Here is a 13,451-nt window from a genome sequence, read left to right as displayed (position 1 = left end):
ATACAAAAATAAGTGAAGAAGGGACTCTTCTCCCCCATTTGTTCTTCACACCAGTGCATGCCCATGTGCACCTCACATTCCTGCAGTTAGATGGAATTGGATGATACTGTGGAATTAAGCCCTTGGGAATGACCCTGAGCTGCAGTAACACCTGGAATAAATGCCCCAGAAGTGCATGCTGATAATGAATTTACTGAGAAGGGTACAGAGCTTTTGGGAAACCAGGAGTTTCTTCAGCTGAACATGACCTGGAAGAGATAAAAGACAAACATCAGCGAGAAAGGAAAAGTATCTCAAGCAGGTGTGTGTTAATGCATGCTTCATTTCACTTTCAGTCTTTATTTACAGGTCACAAAATTTCTCCCCTCCTATTTTTTTCCCCCACATCTTGAAAGAATGAGTGGGAGCTGTATTTGTAGGGGACAGTGGGAATATGAGGTAGATTAAAATTTAGGAATGTGTCAATTTTACACTTAACATTTCTCAACAGTCATAAATAAAACAATCATCCAGACTGATACAAATCATTCCTTAATGATGGATTTGGGCAGGAGAGACAGCTGCATCTAGCACCAAATCATGACTGAATACTAATGAAGAAAATGTACAAGAAATTATATTTAGCGTTCAAACAAAATATTCAGAACTTCTCAAATACTTCTTTTATCTAATCCAGCATCAATATTCCCATATGAATTTTATAAAGACAAATTTAAAGTAAATGTAAAACACTTCATCCTTTGTCTTTCTAGGTCAGGAGTTAAGAGTCCAAAACTTTATTTCCATGCTGTAGCTGCATGTTGGAATTGAAGTGACCAGGAATAGTTACTTGCTGACTTTGAGTTGGCTTGCTGAGCTAGTTGAAGAAATGTTTTCTTCTCCAGGAAGGAAGTTTGGGATTGAAATCTGGTTTTTTATTCTTTTGCTGTCTACCATCGGCATAACCTTGATTAAAATGTCCAAGCAGGAATTTTTCTAAGCAGTTGTCTTCTTTAGGTTTTGAATGCAGTCATGACCAATATATATTCCAGCATCAATTGTAACATGTTTCATAATGGTTCTTGCCTAATTTTCATGTTTTTTGGCCCAAGAATATTGATAGTTCATTCCCTACATCTTCTATAACTGCAGACTTTGGAAAGCAATTAATTCATCCTCATGGGAGCTGGTATGAAGAAGTATGAATATTCATACTTTTAAGAATCTCCTTCCAGTGCCTGTGTATTAAATTTTATTTCCAACAAAACTCTTAAATTTAACAGCTGTCTTACTGTTTATTTGCCCCAATTAGAGTATCCTAGGCAGCTTAACCACATTTAAAGAGACTGATCCTGTTCACAAGGTGGAAGATACTGATGAATGAAGAGACCTTTTCTGAACTCAGTGCTCTGGACAGAATTGAAGCCCCCAACAAAAGAAGGCAGAAGGAAAGAAAGAAGTATCAACTGTAAAAGTGAAAAGAAATTGTAAAAGATGAAATGAAATGCTTATGGAACCACAAGAAGATAGTATACTCATAATTTCAGTTTTTGTAAGGCATTAAATGTTCAACAAAGAGACCTTGGAATTTCTCCAGGTGTTTTGTCACCAGTTTTCTTTTACTCTTTCTGCTTACCAGTAGGTCATCAGGACATGGCACAGTATATTTTGCATCAACTGCAAGTGGAGGATAAGTAGTACACATTTGTGGTGATGTATATGAGCAAGCATCATACTGTGTTGGTTTTGCTTGTGTAATGCCAAATGTCCTAAGCATGACTGTTCTTGTTTCCTCAATAAAGTTTCTGAGAATATCGTGACTTGTCTAACAAAACTGATGCTGCTCCTGTTTTCCTGGGATCTATTTGACTTCTATATGAGTTTTAAATCAACTGTTAACATAATTTATTCACTAAACAGCTCAAATAAAAATAATTAAAAAATAATCATGGTGCCTTGGCATTTGCTACTCTGTACAAAATGCTACCTTTTATGTTTTATTCAGATACAGTTTCTCAGAAGGATCTTGTAGAAAATATTCAAGGTCTGTACATTGAATCCCAACCTTATTTCTCTCCCATGCTCATATAATTTAAAAAGAAAAGGGGGAATATGTAAAACATACCTTTAAACATAGGTGATTACTTGGCTGCCTGCTCTGACAAAGCATATGGGATTTCAGCTGGTATTTCCCAGCTGTCCAATGAATACTTTTAAAAGCACTTCATGAACCAGAAGTGCACGTGACTGATGGGGCTGCCAGGAATCACAGTTGTGATAGCAACTATTCATGAGAAATGAGGTGGGAAACAGTCTCTCACTGAATTGTCCCACGAAACCTCTGTTGCTACACATGGATGTGTTTTGTTTCCCTGGTAGCCCTGAATTGCTGTTGGTGAAACATCTGCTGGTGTACCTGCCAGTGAACACATACTTGGGAGAAATACTCTAGTTTTGCATCAGGATAAAGGTGGACACTGCAGTTGGAAGCATGTTTCCATCACCAAAACAGTCTGCGTAGGCCTTTTCATTGTATCCTATTGTTTCCCTCTTGCCCAGAGTCCCAGTCTTACTCTGCTGGACCTGTCTTGTGCCAGCCATTCCACCTGACACATGGCCACACTCTGGATGACAGCAAAAAAGTGGAAACAAAAGCCCAAGAGCAATTCAAGTTTATGAAATTTTGAAATTTGATCCTTGCCTACTCGTCTGCTGTTGGTTTTAGTGCATCTGGGTGATGGCTGGGGTTTCTCAGTATCCAGTTATGAAAATTGTGCCTTTTGCATGCAAAATTATATTGGATTTCTTGGCCAGATTAGACTGAATCATGTCTCTTCCGAAACTTGATTTGCTGTACAGACTGAGAAGTGTTGCTTCATTACAGGTATTTGTTTAGGTTCCTCTGCACTGTCTATTAATTCTCATTCTCTTTCTAAATTAACTGCTTCCCAGATTTTTTATTTTCTGTTATACTCCTAGGATACCTGAACTTATAAAAGGCTGTCACTCAGTTGTAAAAGAATGTGAAAAAAATCCTCTCATCTATTAAGCTTCTTGAATTACAAAGAAATGCCTGAGAATTTAAAGACCGATATAAAACCCAGCAGATTATAGGATGAAAAGCATAACCTTGTTTGAATTTTGCATGGATAAAAGAGAATGTGCTTAAATTGAATTAGGGCAGCTTGGCATCATACTCCCATAGAAGTAGTGCTGTCTTAGGAAAGCAGTTGGAAAGTGTAAAGCAAGGATACAAGGAAGCTGTGCCAATATAGGATAGATGTCATTTGCTGATAAAAATCCTTTCTGTTAAGGTGTGTTTGCTGTCAGGGACAGCTCTGCATGTATTTGACGTGATCGCATTATCAAAATTAGGATGGATATATAAATTCTGTTAGTGGAACACTGTGAGCATGAACTTGAGCTCTGTCTGTCTTACCTTCCAGCTTTCTTTGAAAGACATAATATTGACACATAACCCCACATGCCAAGAATTGCAAAATCTAACCATTTCATCGGCATTTTAGTTACCAGTTATAGTTAAGCATTTGTGCATTTTTTTTTCTTTTTAACTGTGTGATTATATTTCAGGAAATGAATGGATATTTATTAGAAAATGATTTTTTTGTAATATTTAAAACATTGCAATGTTGTACTTCAAAGTCTCTGTAAATCACAATCAGAACCTTCACTGGGAACAGCCATATTATTTTGGCATTATTACATGGAATTGCTATTATGGATTGTGGTTGTGGTTATTGTGGATGATGAGGGTGACAGCATGCTTTATGTTTGCTCTATGACCAAATTACTGTTGAGGTTGACAACTTGTGATGGAGTCTAATGCACAGAGCTCTGCAGGCCTTCAGAAGTAAATGAAGTCCTTTTAATTCTTGTTAAAGGGTGGGGTTTTGGGGAGTGGATGTTGCTTTCTTGTGGGTTTTTTTGATAAATCAGTTTCTATTGTTTTGCAAAGATTTCTGTTGGAACGAGGATTTTGTTTTCCAGTGGGAACTTTACAGCTTGCTAAGATGTGATAGTTTAAAAAAATGAAATTAAATGAGTTCATTTTAAGATATTATCAGTAGTCAGTTTTGGGTAATTTTCATCTCAGAAGACAAAATTCTCATCTGTTTATATACCATCCTCTTCCACTGGTTGTTCAGAATTATAAGTTTGCAATGGTCAAACATGCAAGTCCAATGACACATCATGGGAATTTCTGAAGGGCGATTCTAGCATTGGCCCTGTTGAACATTTGTAACCTAATGTTTGCATTTAGGTTTGCAAAACTCTCTGGCTGCATGATGATTTATGCATTGTCTTTATATGCAGAATAACAAAATAATACAGTTTGTGAAAATTTACCAGAAACTACGTTTGACAGAAATGTGTATTTGTAAATAATTTTAACAGAAGACATTTAGCAGTAAAAGAAATATCCCCCCTAAACAGTGAAATATTACAAATTTGTATTTATCAAATAGCTGCATTATTCATTTGTGTCTTTGGGCTAAAAGATGTGGGTGCTCATTTATTTGTGCTGTTATTTTGTAAGGGGGCCTACAGTTACTGTGGTTTCTGAACTGCAGGGTCTGCCCAGAAGTACAACATCTTTTTTTTCTGAAGAGCACTTCATCTGTGCTGCAATTAAAGATGAGGGTGTTTCTTCTTCTGGCTGGGGATTTCTTACGTAAACAATGCAATTACTATTTTTGAACTGTAAAATCGCAAGGATATTAATTATTGTTTACACTTACGCATTGAATTGCCCAAACTTAAACTTTACATTAAAAAGGAAGTTTGGCAAGTTCATTGTGAATGAATGACCATCTTGTCTTGAATGAGATATTCAAACAATTGTATGGCTTCTGTCTGTGATTTTTTTCAGGAAAAGGTAAACTATATATGTTCGGCAGTAATGACTGGGGCCAGTTAGGACTAGGATCAAAGAACACTGTCAGCAAACCAACGTGTGTTAAAGGTTTGTGTGATTTTTACTTTTTTTTTTTCTTTTTGCCTTTCTGAAAGGTGACCCTTGCAAAAAGGTACTTCATGTGATGCAGTTCCAAAATAACTGATTATTTATTTGTCATGTGTACACATTACTGCACAAGATCATGAAGGTTGCTCAAAGGGATCCCTTATTGATTTTCCATTACTTTGGCTTCTGAGTACATTTGCATCTGAGGATTACTTCAGATACATAGAATACTGTCATTTTTGAAGGCTCTAACTTTATGTAGTGTTTGCCTATTCTGACAATCCACATCTTCATTTTTTACTGCAGACAATAATCAGATGCTTGGTCTTTGCATTGTCTGTGTGTTAGAAACTGTAGTTCTAGCAGTCTTGTGCAACCTGTGCCTCACTATTTTCTTAGCAACTTTGTAAATGAAAAAAATCTATCAGAAACTTTTCACAAGTCTTGCTACACTTTTAGCAAGTGTAAGAAATGTCCAAGGGGGCATTAATGTTAATACATTTTTATGAGGCAGTAAAATAAATTCCTGTATTCTTTCACATGTTGGAAAATATGCTTTCATTGCACTGTGATCTTCTTGATCTTTCCTAGCTGTTTTTATCTTGTCAAACAAAGCTAAGTCAATACTTTCTTCTGTCCCTTTACTTATGTCAAGTCAGACCTATCCTATTAACACATTTCTTTCCACTATTAAATGTTTATCTTCACTCTTTCTGCCAGCAGATCGATCTGTTAGCTTATTGTTAAAAACAAATTATCCTGCTTGTTCAAACTCTGTTCTTCCTGATTTAGTTTATTCTACTGTCCTTTGTTTGCTCCTGCCTCCATCTCTCTTCAGATGGAGAATGCAGCTGCTCTCAGGTACACATCTTCTGTCAGCCATGTGAGAGATTGATTCTTACCTTGGCTTAAATAGATTTGGTTTCAAGTTTTGGGTTTGCTGTTGAATTGCAATGGAGAATAAAAGATGAAGAGAAGATGACAGCAATTCAATCTAGACTTGGCATCCATTGAAAAGAGCCACAAGGAGGGTGTCTTTTTTCTCTTGGCAGTAGACAGCAGGAGGAATTCCCGGAGCTTTACTCACTAGCCTATGGTCATCACTTGGCCTTGGGAATGGGGCTGAAAGGGCACTTTTCAGGTTCTGCTTGGAGCCAAATACTTGTGTCTGCATGTTTTCTGAGAAAATATTTTCTGAGACTTGGTTAGAGATTAATGAAATTGGCTATGAAAAATCACCAGCAACATTGTAAATATAGCATGTCTTACAATGTACAATTGGTAGCCTAAGTGGGAGGAAGTTTAGGGAGCACAGGCTTCTGAAGAGCTGATTACAATCATCTCTGAAGTTGAAGAGTGTTGGTATATAAAGCTTGTAGGAAGAAGCCACCATTGGAAATGCTATGGTTCCAGCCTGATGGCAGTGGTAGGTGTTGGATAGGAGAGGCAGGAACCTGAATTTGGACAAATTAAATTTGTGTCTGTGTGACAGACCAGGGGAAGTTCATGCTAAAGTTAATAGGTTTGTTTGGTGACTTGGTAGAAGGCACCTTTATCTGGATGTTAAAGAGCTGATGAAAGTTGATCTGGAAGGGCTTAAAAAGGGTTTGTGAAAGGGATGATTGTTGTTGGCTTTGTTGTGGACTAATCAGTGGAAAAGCAATGAAATATTTATTATGTAAAAATAATCCTGGTTTGGAGAATTGTATAGGGTACATGGACATGAGTGACAGAAGAAAATTTGTTGACAATGAACACTAACTGGAGCAAGGATGGAAAAGTCAGGGAGACATTTTTCCTCTCTATTTCTGAAATGGAGTCCACTTGTCAGAGGAGAAGAGGAGCCTCTGTATTCTCTCTTTCCCACCAAAATAACTCCTGACTCCCCTCACATACATTCCCAGTCTTTCAAAGTGACCAGACTGCAAAGAAGTGCATGCCATGGCACTCTCATTGGTGGTAACTCAGCTGAAAATGAGACAGGATGACACATGCAAAAAATGTAGGCACTAGTCTAGGTAGGGCTGCCCTTGGCAACTGAGGTCAGCGATCAGGAAGTGAGCAGAACAGAGCAGAAAAGAGAAGGGAGGTAGGGATGGTAAGACAAAGGAACAGGATGGTTTCAGAGGTTTACAATAGTGGAAAAAGTCTAAGAGGGAAGTAACAATAGCACTGTTAATGAAAACTGAAGACAGCGTAAATCATTAATTTTATCCTGCAACTTAATATATTCTTTGAGGCATATCCCATAAATGGCAAATTCCAGGGACTGTGGCATTGGGATGAAGTAACCATCGTCAAGTTGAGTGGTTTAAGTTTTTAAGGTTTGACCTATTTTCTTATCTTGAGGGAATACTGATTTGTTAAGTCATATACTAGTTTCAAATGGGCAACGAATCTTGTAATAATTGTTGGTTAAAATGTGAAAAGAAGATATCAGAGCTCCCTCTAGAGCACAGAATATTTTGTTGTTGAACTGGCTATCAACTTGTTTATAACTTTCCCTCCTCTTTGGTTTTAATTATTAGCTTTAAAACCAGAAAAAACAAAACTTGCTGTTTGTGGAAGAAACCACACTTTAGTTTACACAGGTATGTAACCTCTATCTCATACATATTCAAGATACGTTTCTTCCTTTGCTTTCATGCAAAATTACATACGTAACCCCAGAAGTGTTTAAGAAGGTAAAAAAAATGAAAATGGGTATTCTAAAACTTAGGGGTTTGACATCCAGTTCATAGAATTCAGTATTTTTTAGATTTTGTAAATTTATTCTGAGCAAATGCATTTATAAACTAATTTTAGATAGTAATTTCCTAGTAATAGGCATATGGAAAAAAAATCTTGCTTGCATTTGAGGTTCTGGTTAACAATTATGAATATTTCCTTTCAGCCTTGTAAAGATATATTGTTATTTTTATATTCATCTGTATTCAAATTTACCTTTGACAAATAATCTTTATTAGTCTGAAGTTAGAACTGAATGTTTTCAAGTCTTCAAATTTTGTTGCATTTTTGGTTATACAACATAATCTGCTATTTCAATGACAAGTTGCTTTATTAAGCTATGAATAAATAAACAAACTGTAAATTTTAATTTAAAAATAAATTTGTAGAGATGCAGTATACAGAGAATTTATGAAGGTTCTTGTCATACTTCTGTAATTTATGTAATGGAATAGCCATATTTGTAGTTGCAATCCTTTAACTTTCAGTAATGTTGTAAAGAGGATTGTTTGATGATTAGGAGGTTTATGTATGTGGAGACCCTGAACACTGCAAATAAGATTGTTAGAATAAAATAGAACATACTAATAACAATCAAGTATGCAAGACTGCACGGGGTAAATATTAGTCACCTTTGGTGTACATGCTGGCTAGATAATTTATGGCCATTTGTAAATTATATGTCAGTTTATTTATCACATTTCTGTTTGGGTTTGTGTTAATAATAGGCTGTATCTGTTTCTTCATAGATGAGCACTTTAGATGTGAAGCATACTAAAATTAAAAATATAAAATGTAAAGTTCTCTAAAGTTGAAGTTATCTGTCATCAGTGTTAAATTCAAGATTCTGCAAAAAATACCTGGTTAATTGAATCAGAAGTTATTTAAATATTAAAATAAGTAAAATATTTCTAATAAAAAACTAAGTAAAAATATATTTCATTTATAGTACTCAAAACTATTATGTTATTAATTCCTTTAATTTACCTACTAATACAGCTTCAGTTTTTCTTGTGTGTGACATCTTCCACCCTTTTCTTCATGCTTTATCTCAAAATATACATTATTTGTGGAAGGAGCTACTTCTGGCTGCCAGGGCTACTGGTAGTCATTTTCTCAGAGCTCTTGCAGAATTTCCAATCACATTTATTTTTATATCAGTCTCCAGAATAGTGGGAAATGCAGTCTAAATATATGTAAGGCCTTTAGAAAGTTCTGCTCCAAGTGTGTGCTGGAAAACCTTGCTAGCTACAACAGAAACTGCTAATTTCAGCTGGAAGGTGTTTCAGAACAATAGACCCTAACGTTTTTGTGATGTTTTTTCCACTGAAAATTAAATTACTTGCTGTGGTTTCTTCTTTCTGTGTATTACCTGTGCTTTTCTGTATGCAGAAAAAGGAAATGTCTATGCTGCTGGAGGAAACAGTGAAGGCCAGTTGGGATTAGGTGACACAGAGGAAAGGACCACGTTTCATTTAATTAGTTTTTTTACCAACCAGCACAAGATCAAGCAACTGTCAGCTGGATCATACACCTCAGCAGCAGTAACTGGTGAGAACAACTGCTAATAAAATCTATTTATGTGTGTCCAACCTGGTTCCAGGAACATAATTTAATCCATCATTCTGTCTGCATATGTGGGTGCATTTTCTGTCCTCGCTGTCCTCTTTCCTTGGTAGCCACAGTAATTTTTTGAAAGCCAATTGCCTGTTTTAACAGTCTGGTAGGAGGTGTGTGTCTCATTAACTTCTTAGAGTTTTTGTGAAAGTTTAGTAGAAATACTTACAGAGGAGGAACAGTATGAATACCCTCAAAATTGAAAAAACAAAATAGGTTCATTTCCAGGGAAAGCAGCTACAAAACATGAATCCTATGAAAACTAAGCATGTCTAATTCCACTTGTTACTGCAGCTATTGTGGTCCATTGGTACAGGCTGCACAGCTGTGTCATTCCTTACAAATTCTAGGAGAGGCTGAGCCTCTCACCTGTTTCCCAGGTGGCAGAATTATACCAATGACACATCACAACATGCTGAGATCCACACAGTTACAATACTTCAGACACTGGATGGGTGGTCCTTTATTACCCTATAAAGCAATTTTTCAAGTCTTGTTACAAAGCAGTTTTTTTTCTGTTTAGAGTAAATTATTGAGGGTGTAATTTCAGAACTTTAGAGAGATGCTAGCCTGCTTGTTTGGTTTTTGGTATTTTTTTATGCCAGTTGCTGACATTCTCCTAAGATTTTTTAGGGCAATTTTGAATTATTCTAGCTCCTAACACCACCTCACTAGCAATGTAGGTGATACTTTTTTATTCAAAACATACTTCCCACTGATAAGAAATACTCATAGAGAAGATCTTATCTAAAGAGACCTTTCATGTTGTTCACTGCCTTTTGGGGAGTTTTTTGGGGGGCTTTTTTGTTTTTGTTTTTTTTTTTTTGTTTTGTTTTGTTTTTTGGTTTTTTTGGGTTTTTTGGTTTGTTTGTTTGTTTGTTTTGTTTTTGTTTTTTATGGTTGTCTTTGGTCTGTTTCAATAAAGTTGGTCTTAATAAATCTGGGACATGTACTAGTTTAAGGAAAGCAAAATGAAGCTGGTGAATATAACCACATGTGAGGAGAAGTGAAAGATAAGGCATGAGTAAGTGGGATGCTTACCAAAGTCAGAACAGGGAATAAGTTTGGATAAATGGGAAAGAGTTGACCTAGAAATGAGGAGATGCCTTAAATTCACTGTAATATTTTCATATTGACCTCTGGCAACTGAATTGTCTCACTCAGTCTTCCTCTCTCTGAAGGAGTGTTTTTCACATAGTACTTTTTCTGTTGGTATTTATGGCCTAACACTGGTTGGTGTGTAAGTGTTCTGTGTCACTTCTGAATAGCTTAAGGAAAACCCTCTTATTTCCAACTCCTATTTTGCATTGTGCTAAATTATCATTTTATATTCTTGAGATTGTGGCATTCAGTAGTATCATATACAGAGTTTCTGAAATACTCTTCAGTAAGTAGATGAACATTTTATTAGTTTTTGTTTTAACTCTATTAACTATCCGTGTCTTCATTGTAGAGGATGGGCAGCTCTTTGTGTGGGGTGATAATTCAGAAGGTCAGATTGGCCTGGCCAGTGAAGCCTCTGTCAGTGTCCCCTGTAAAGTGGATATTGGAAAACCTGTTTCCTTTGTATCCTGTGGATATTATCATTCTGCCTTGATTACAGGTAAGAGAATGGGAATAGAAGTTAGTGGAGACAAGACAGTGGTTTTCAAATAGTTGTTTGAAACTTGATACCCTCTAGTTGTTAAAAACTGCCATGTGAATGAAAGCCTCCTATGTAGTCTTATACCACACAGAGAAAAAACTTGCAGTAATTTTCTGCATTTGCACGTTGTTGTGTAAAAGTATGTTAGAAAGAATGAAGTATCACAGTTTGTTTTCATAGAGGTTATTGCATATGTTGTGGATTTAAACTATGGTTTCAAAAATCCAACTTCTTTGATGTTATTTTTCATATGATCAAATAGTAAATTTCATCTTCTCTAGAAATATCAATATTGAACTGAGTTGCTATGTTGAGAACAAATTAATCTTGTTAGAAGTAAAAGATTGTTGTCCAAGTTGGTTGTTCAGTCTTAAAATTTCAGTTTTGAGGTCAGTTAAACTGGCAGTGATATGAGGAGAAGCAATGCTACAGTGAGCTATTGTCTGATCTCCAAACCAAACCTCCCTGTGCTTTCCACCTCTCTCTTCCCAACTCTCCATTGGTTTCTAAAGTGAAGAGTCCACTAATCTTTTAATAATGTCAATATGGATGAATTATCAGCCAGTATTGATGGCATTATGTATGAGCAGCTATGAATTCCTCTCAGCCATATAGATTTACATTATTAAACTTTACTGTTTGGTCCCCTTAGAGTAATTAAAGATTTTAAAGCATCGATAGTTTTGATAGTAAAGCTTTTAATGGGTACCCAGGAGCTATTCCATCAGATACCTTTCCCAGATTACTTGATAAATGTTATTTTTCCACATACAATATCTATATTGCTCTCCGAGAACATGCTGTTAACAGAATGAGAGCTTGCTACGGTGGACAAATATTAATTAGGTAATATGCTAGAAGTGTGAAACTTTTATTACAAATGCTTTATCACAGTAAATGGATTAAGTGTCTGGGGCTGATCAGGACCTCAGCACCTGCTTGGAAAACTACAGCTTCCTGGACTCAGAATAAGTGGGGGGGAGGGAAAAGGTACTTGCTTCAAGGCTGCAGTAGTAATGTGTGTATCTCTGTCTTCGAGCCAAGAGCTGAAAGTTCAGGAGTACAGCAGGATATAACAAAAGTTCTCATCAGTAGTAGAATGGTTGAGGAAAGATATCTAAGAGTAAAAAGAGAACAGTGTGTGCCAAGTGCCCTAAGGAAGTGGAAACTTTTAATGGAAGGGGATAAGAAAAAAAGGTTTAGGCTTGTAAGAAAAAAAAATAGACCTTCTTAAAATATTATAGGAAGAATGAACTGGTTATCCCCTCTGAAAATGAGGAGGATGGACATGTTACTACCTAAGCAGGCCTGAGTATGAGATAGAAAATCTTAATTTTCAGTCTTAATATCTGCAAGTCCTGCATGAATTAGGTTCAGTCTATGTCACTGGAGCTGCTGACACGCACATGGCCTTCTTTGTGGGGAAAGCATAATTTTTAAAATTGTTTTCCTTTGGCCCTTTGCCAACAGTTTATTTGAATGATACTTCAACTACTGTAAAAATTTGGTATTGGACATCCAAGTAGTTCTGCAGAATCGATTTTCTGTTACACTACTGTCAGTGTATATTCACACAGTGTTTAAAAATGTACTTTATGCATTTATTCTGAGTATACCATAGTTACAGGATGTGTTACTTATCAGTTATTAGAATTCTATAAAATTACCACATTTTGATTTTTAGACATCAAACAATACACAGTTTTTAATAGTGTAACATACTTGCAGCATTTAAGACTTGGCAAATGCTGTCAAACTGAACTGATGAGCATGGCATATGGCTCCCTTTCTTAATATGTTTGTGTTTAACATAAGGTGTGCACTGGCTGAAAAACCTGTGGGGAACACGGGCATTCTGGGTTAAAACTAAAAGGTGGCTCACTAGGACACTAGAAAACATATTGTGGACACAGAGTGCCCTCTCCAGGGCAGCATGTTCATTAATAAGAGAGTATTGAATAAGAAAGTATGGATTCCAAGGTGGGTTTTTTTATTTTTTATTTTTTTTTCTTTTTAAAGTGAAGTTCTTATTTCTTTGACATTGCTGGGTTTTAGAAGATTTTATTTTAGTAGACTTTTATCTTTAAGGTGTTTAACTGCTATAAAGCCAAGAGCAATGCCTTTTATAGCTCCAAAAAAATTATGTCAGCCTTCTTCCTTCTGCTTCCTAGAAGTCCTTCTTTGCAGACAATAATTTAAATGCTGAACATGTGTCACCTGTACACGTGGACTCCACTGATGCCAATGTGGTTGTAGAATAGAATTCAGAATCCTGAATATTTTAAATAAAAAACCCCACTTCTGAAATTTAGACTAGGCACATGCACGGACAATGGTTGACTCAGTTCCATGTGCAAATTAGGCACTAGTTTGATTACTCAGTTCATATTTGAAAGATGATTGTTTGCTCCCTTTCCCTCTCCTTTGCATTCATCAGAGTTCCACTGAAAAGAAGCTTTCAGTCTGTCACTTCCAGCTCTCTTTAGGGTTTTTTCCCAG

General features: G+C 36.2%; 1 protein-coding gene across 1 annotated transcript in view; it reads left to right on the top strand.

Annotated features, from left to right (window-relative positions):
- Positions 1-13,451, top strand: part of RPGR (retinitis pigmentosa GTPase regulator) — a 50,909-nt gene that overhangs the window by 4,426 nt on the left and 33,032 nt on the right. Inside the window, exons 3-6 of the mRNA XM_062515175.1 lie at positions 4,871-4,963; positions 7,492-7,554; positions 9,083-9,241; positions 10,761-10,910. Coding sequence (XP_062371159.1) covers positions 4,871-4,963; positions 7,492-7,554; positions 9,083-9,241; positions 10,761-10,910 — 465 coding nt within the window. The remainder of the gene's footprint in view (positions 1-4,870; positions 4,964-7,491; positions 7,555-9,082; positions 9,242-10,760; positions 10,911-13,451) is intronic.

Source organism: Cinclus cinclus, chromosome 2 (assembly GCF_963662255.1).
Source record: "Cinclus cinclus chromosome 2, bCinCin1.1, whole genome shotgun sequence".
Classification (NCBI taxonomy): domain Eukaryota; kingdom Metazoa; phylum Chordata; class Aves; order Passeriformes; family Cinclidae; genus Cinclus; species Cinclus cinclus.
This window is presented reverse-complemented; position numbering and strand designations above follow the sequence as displayed.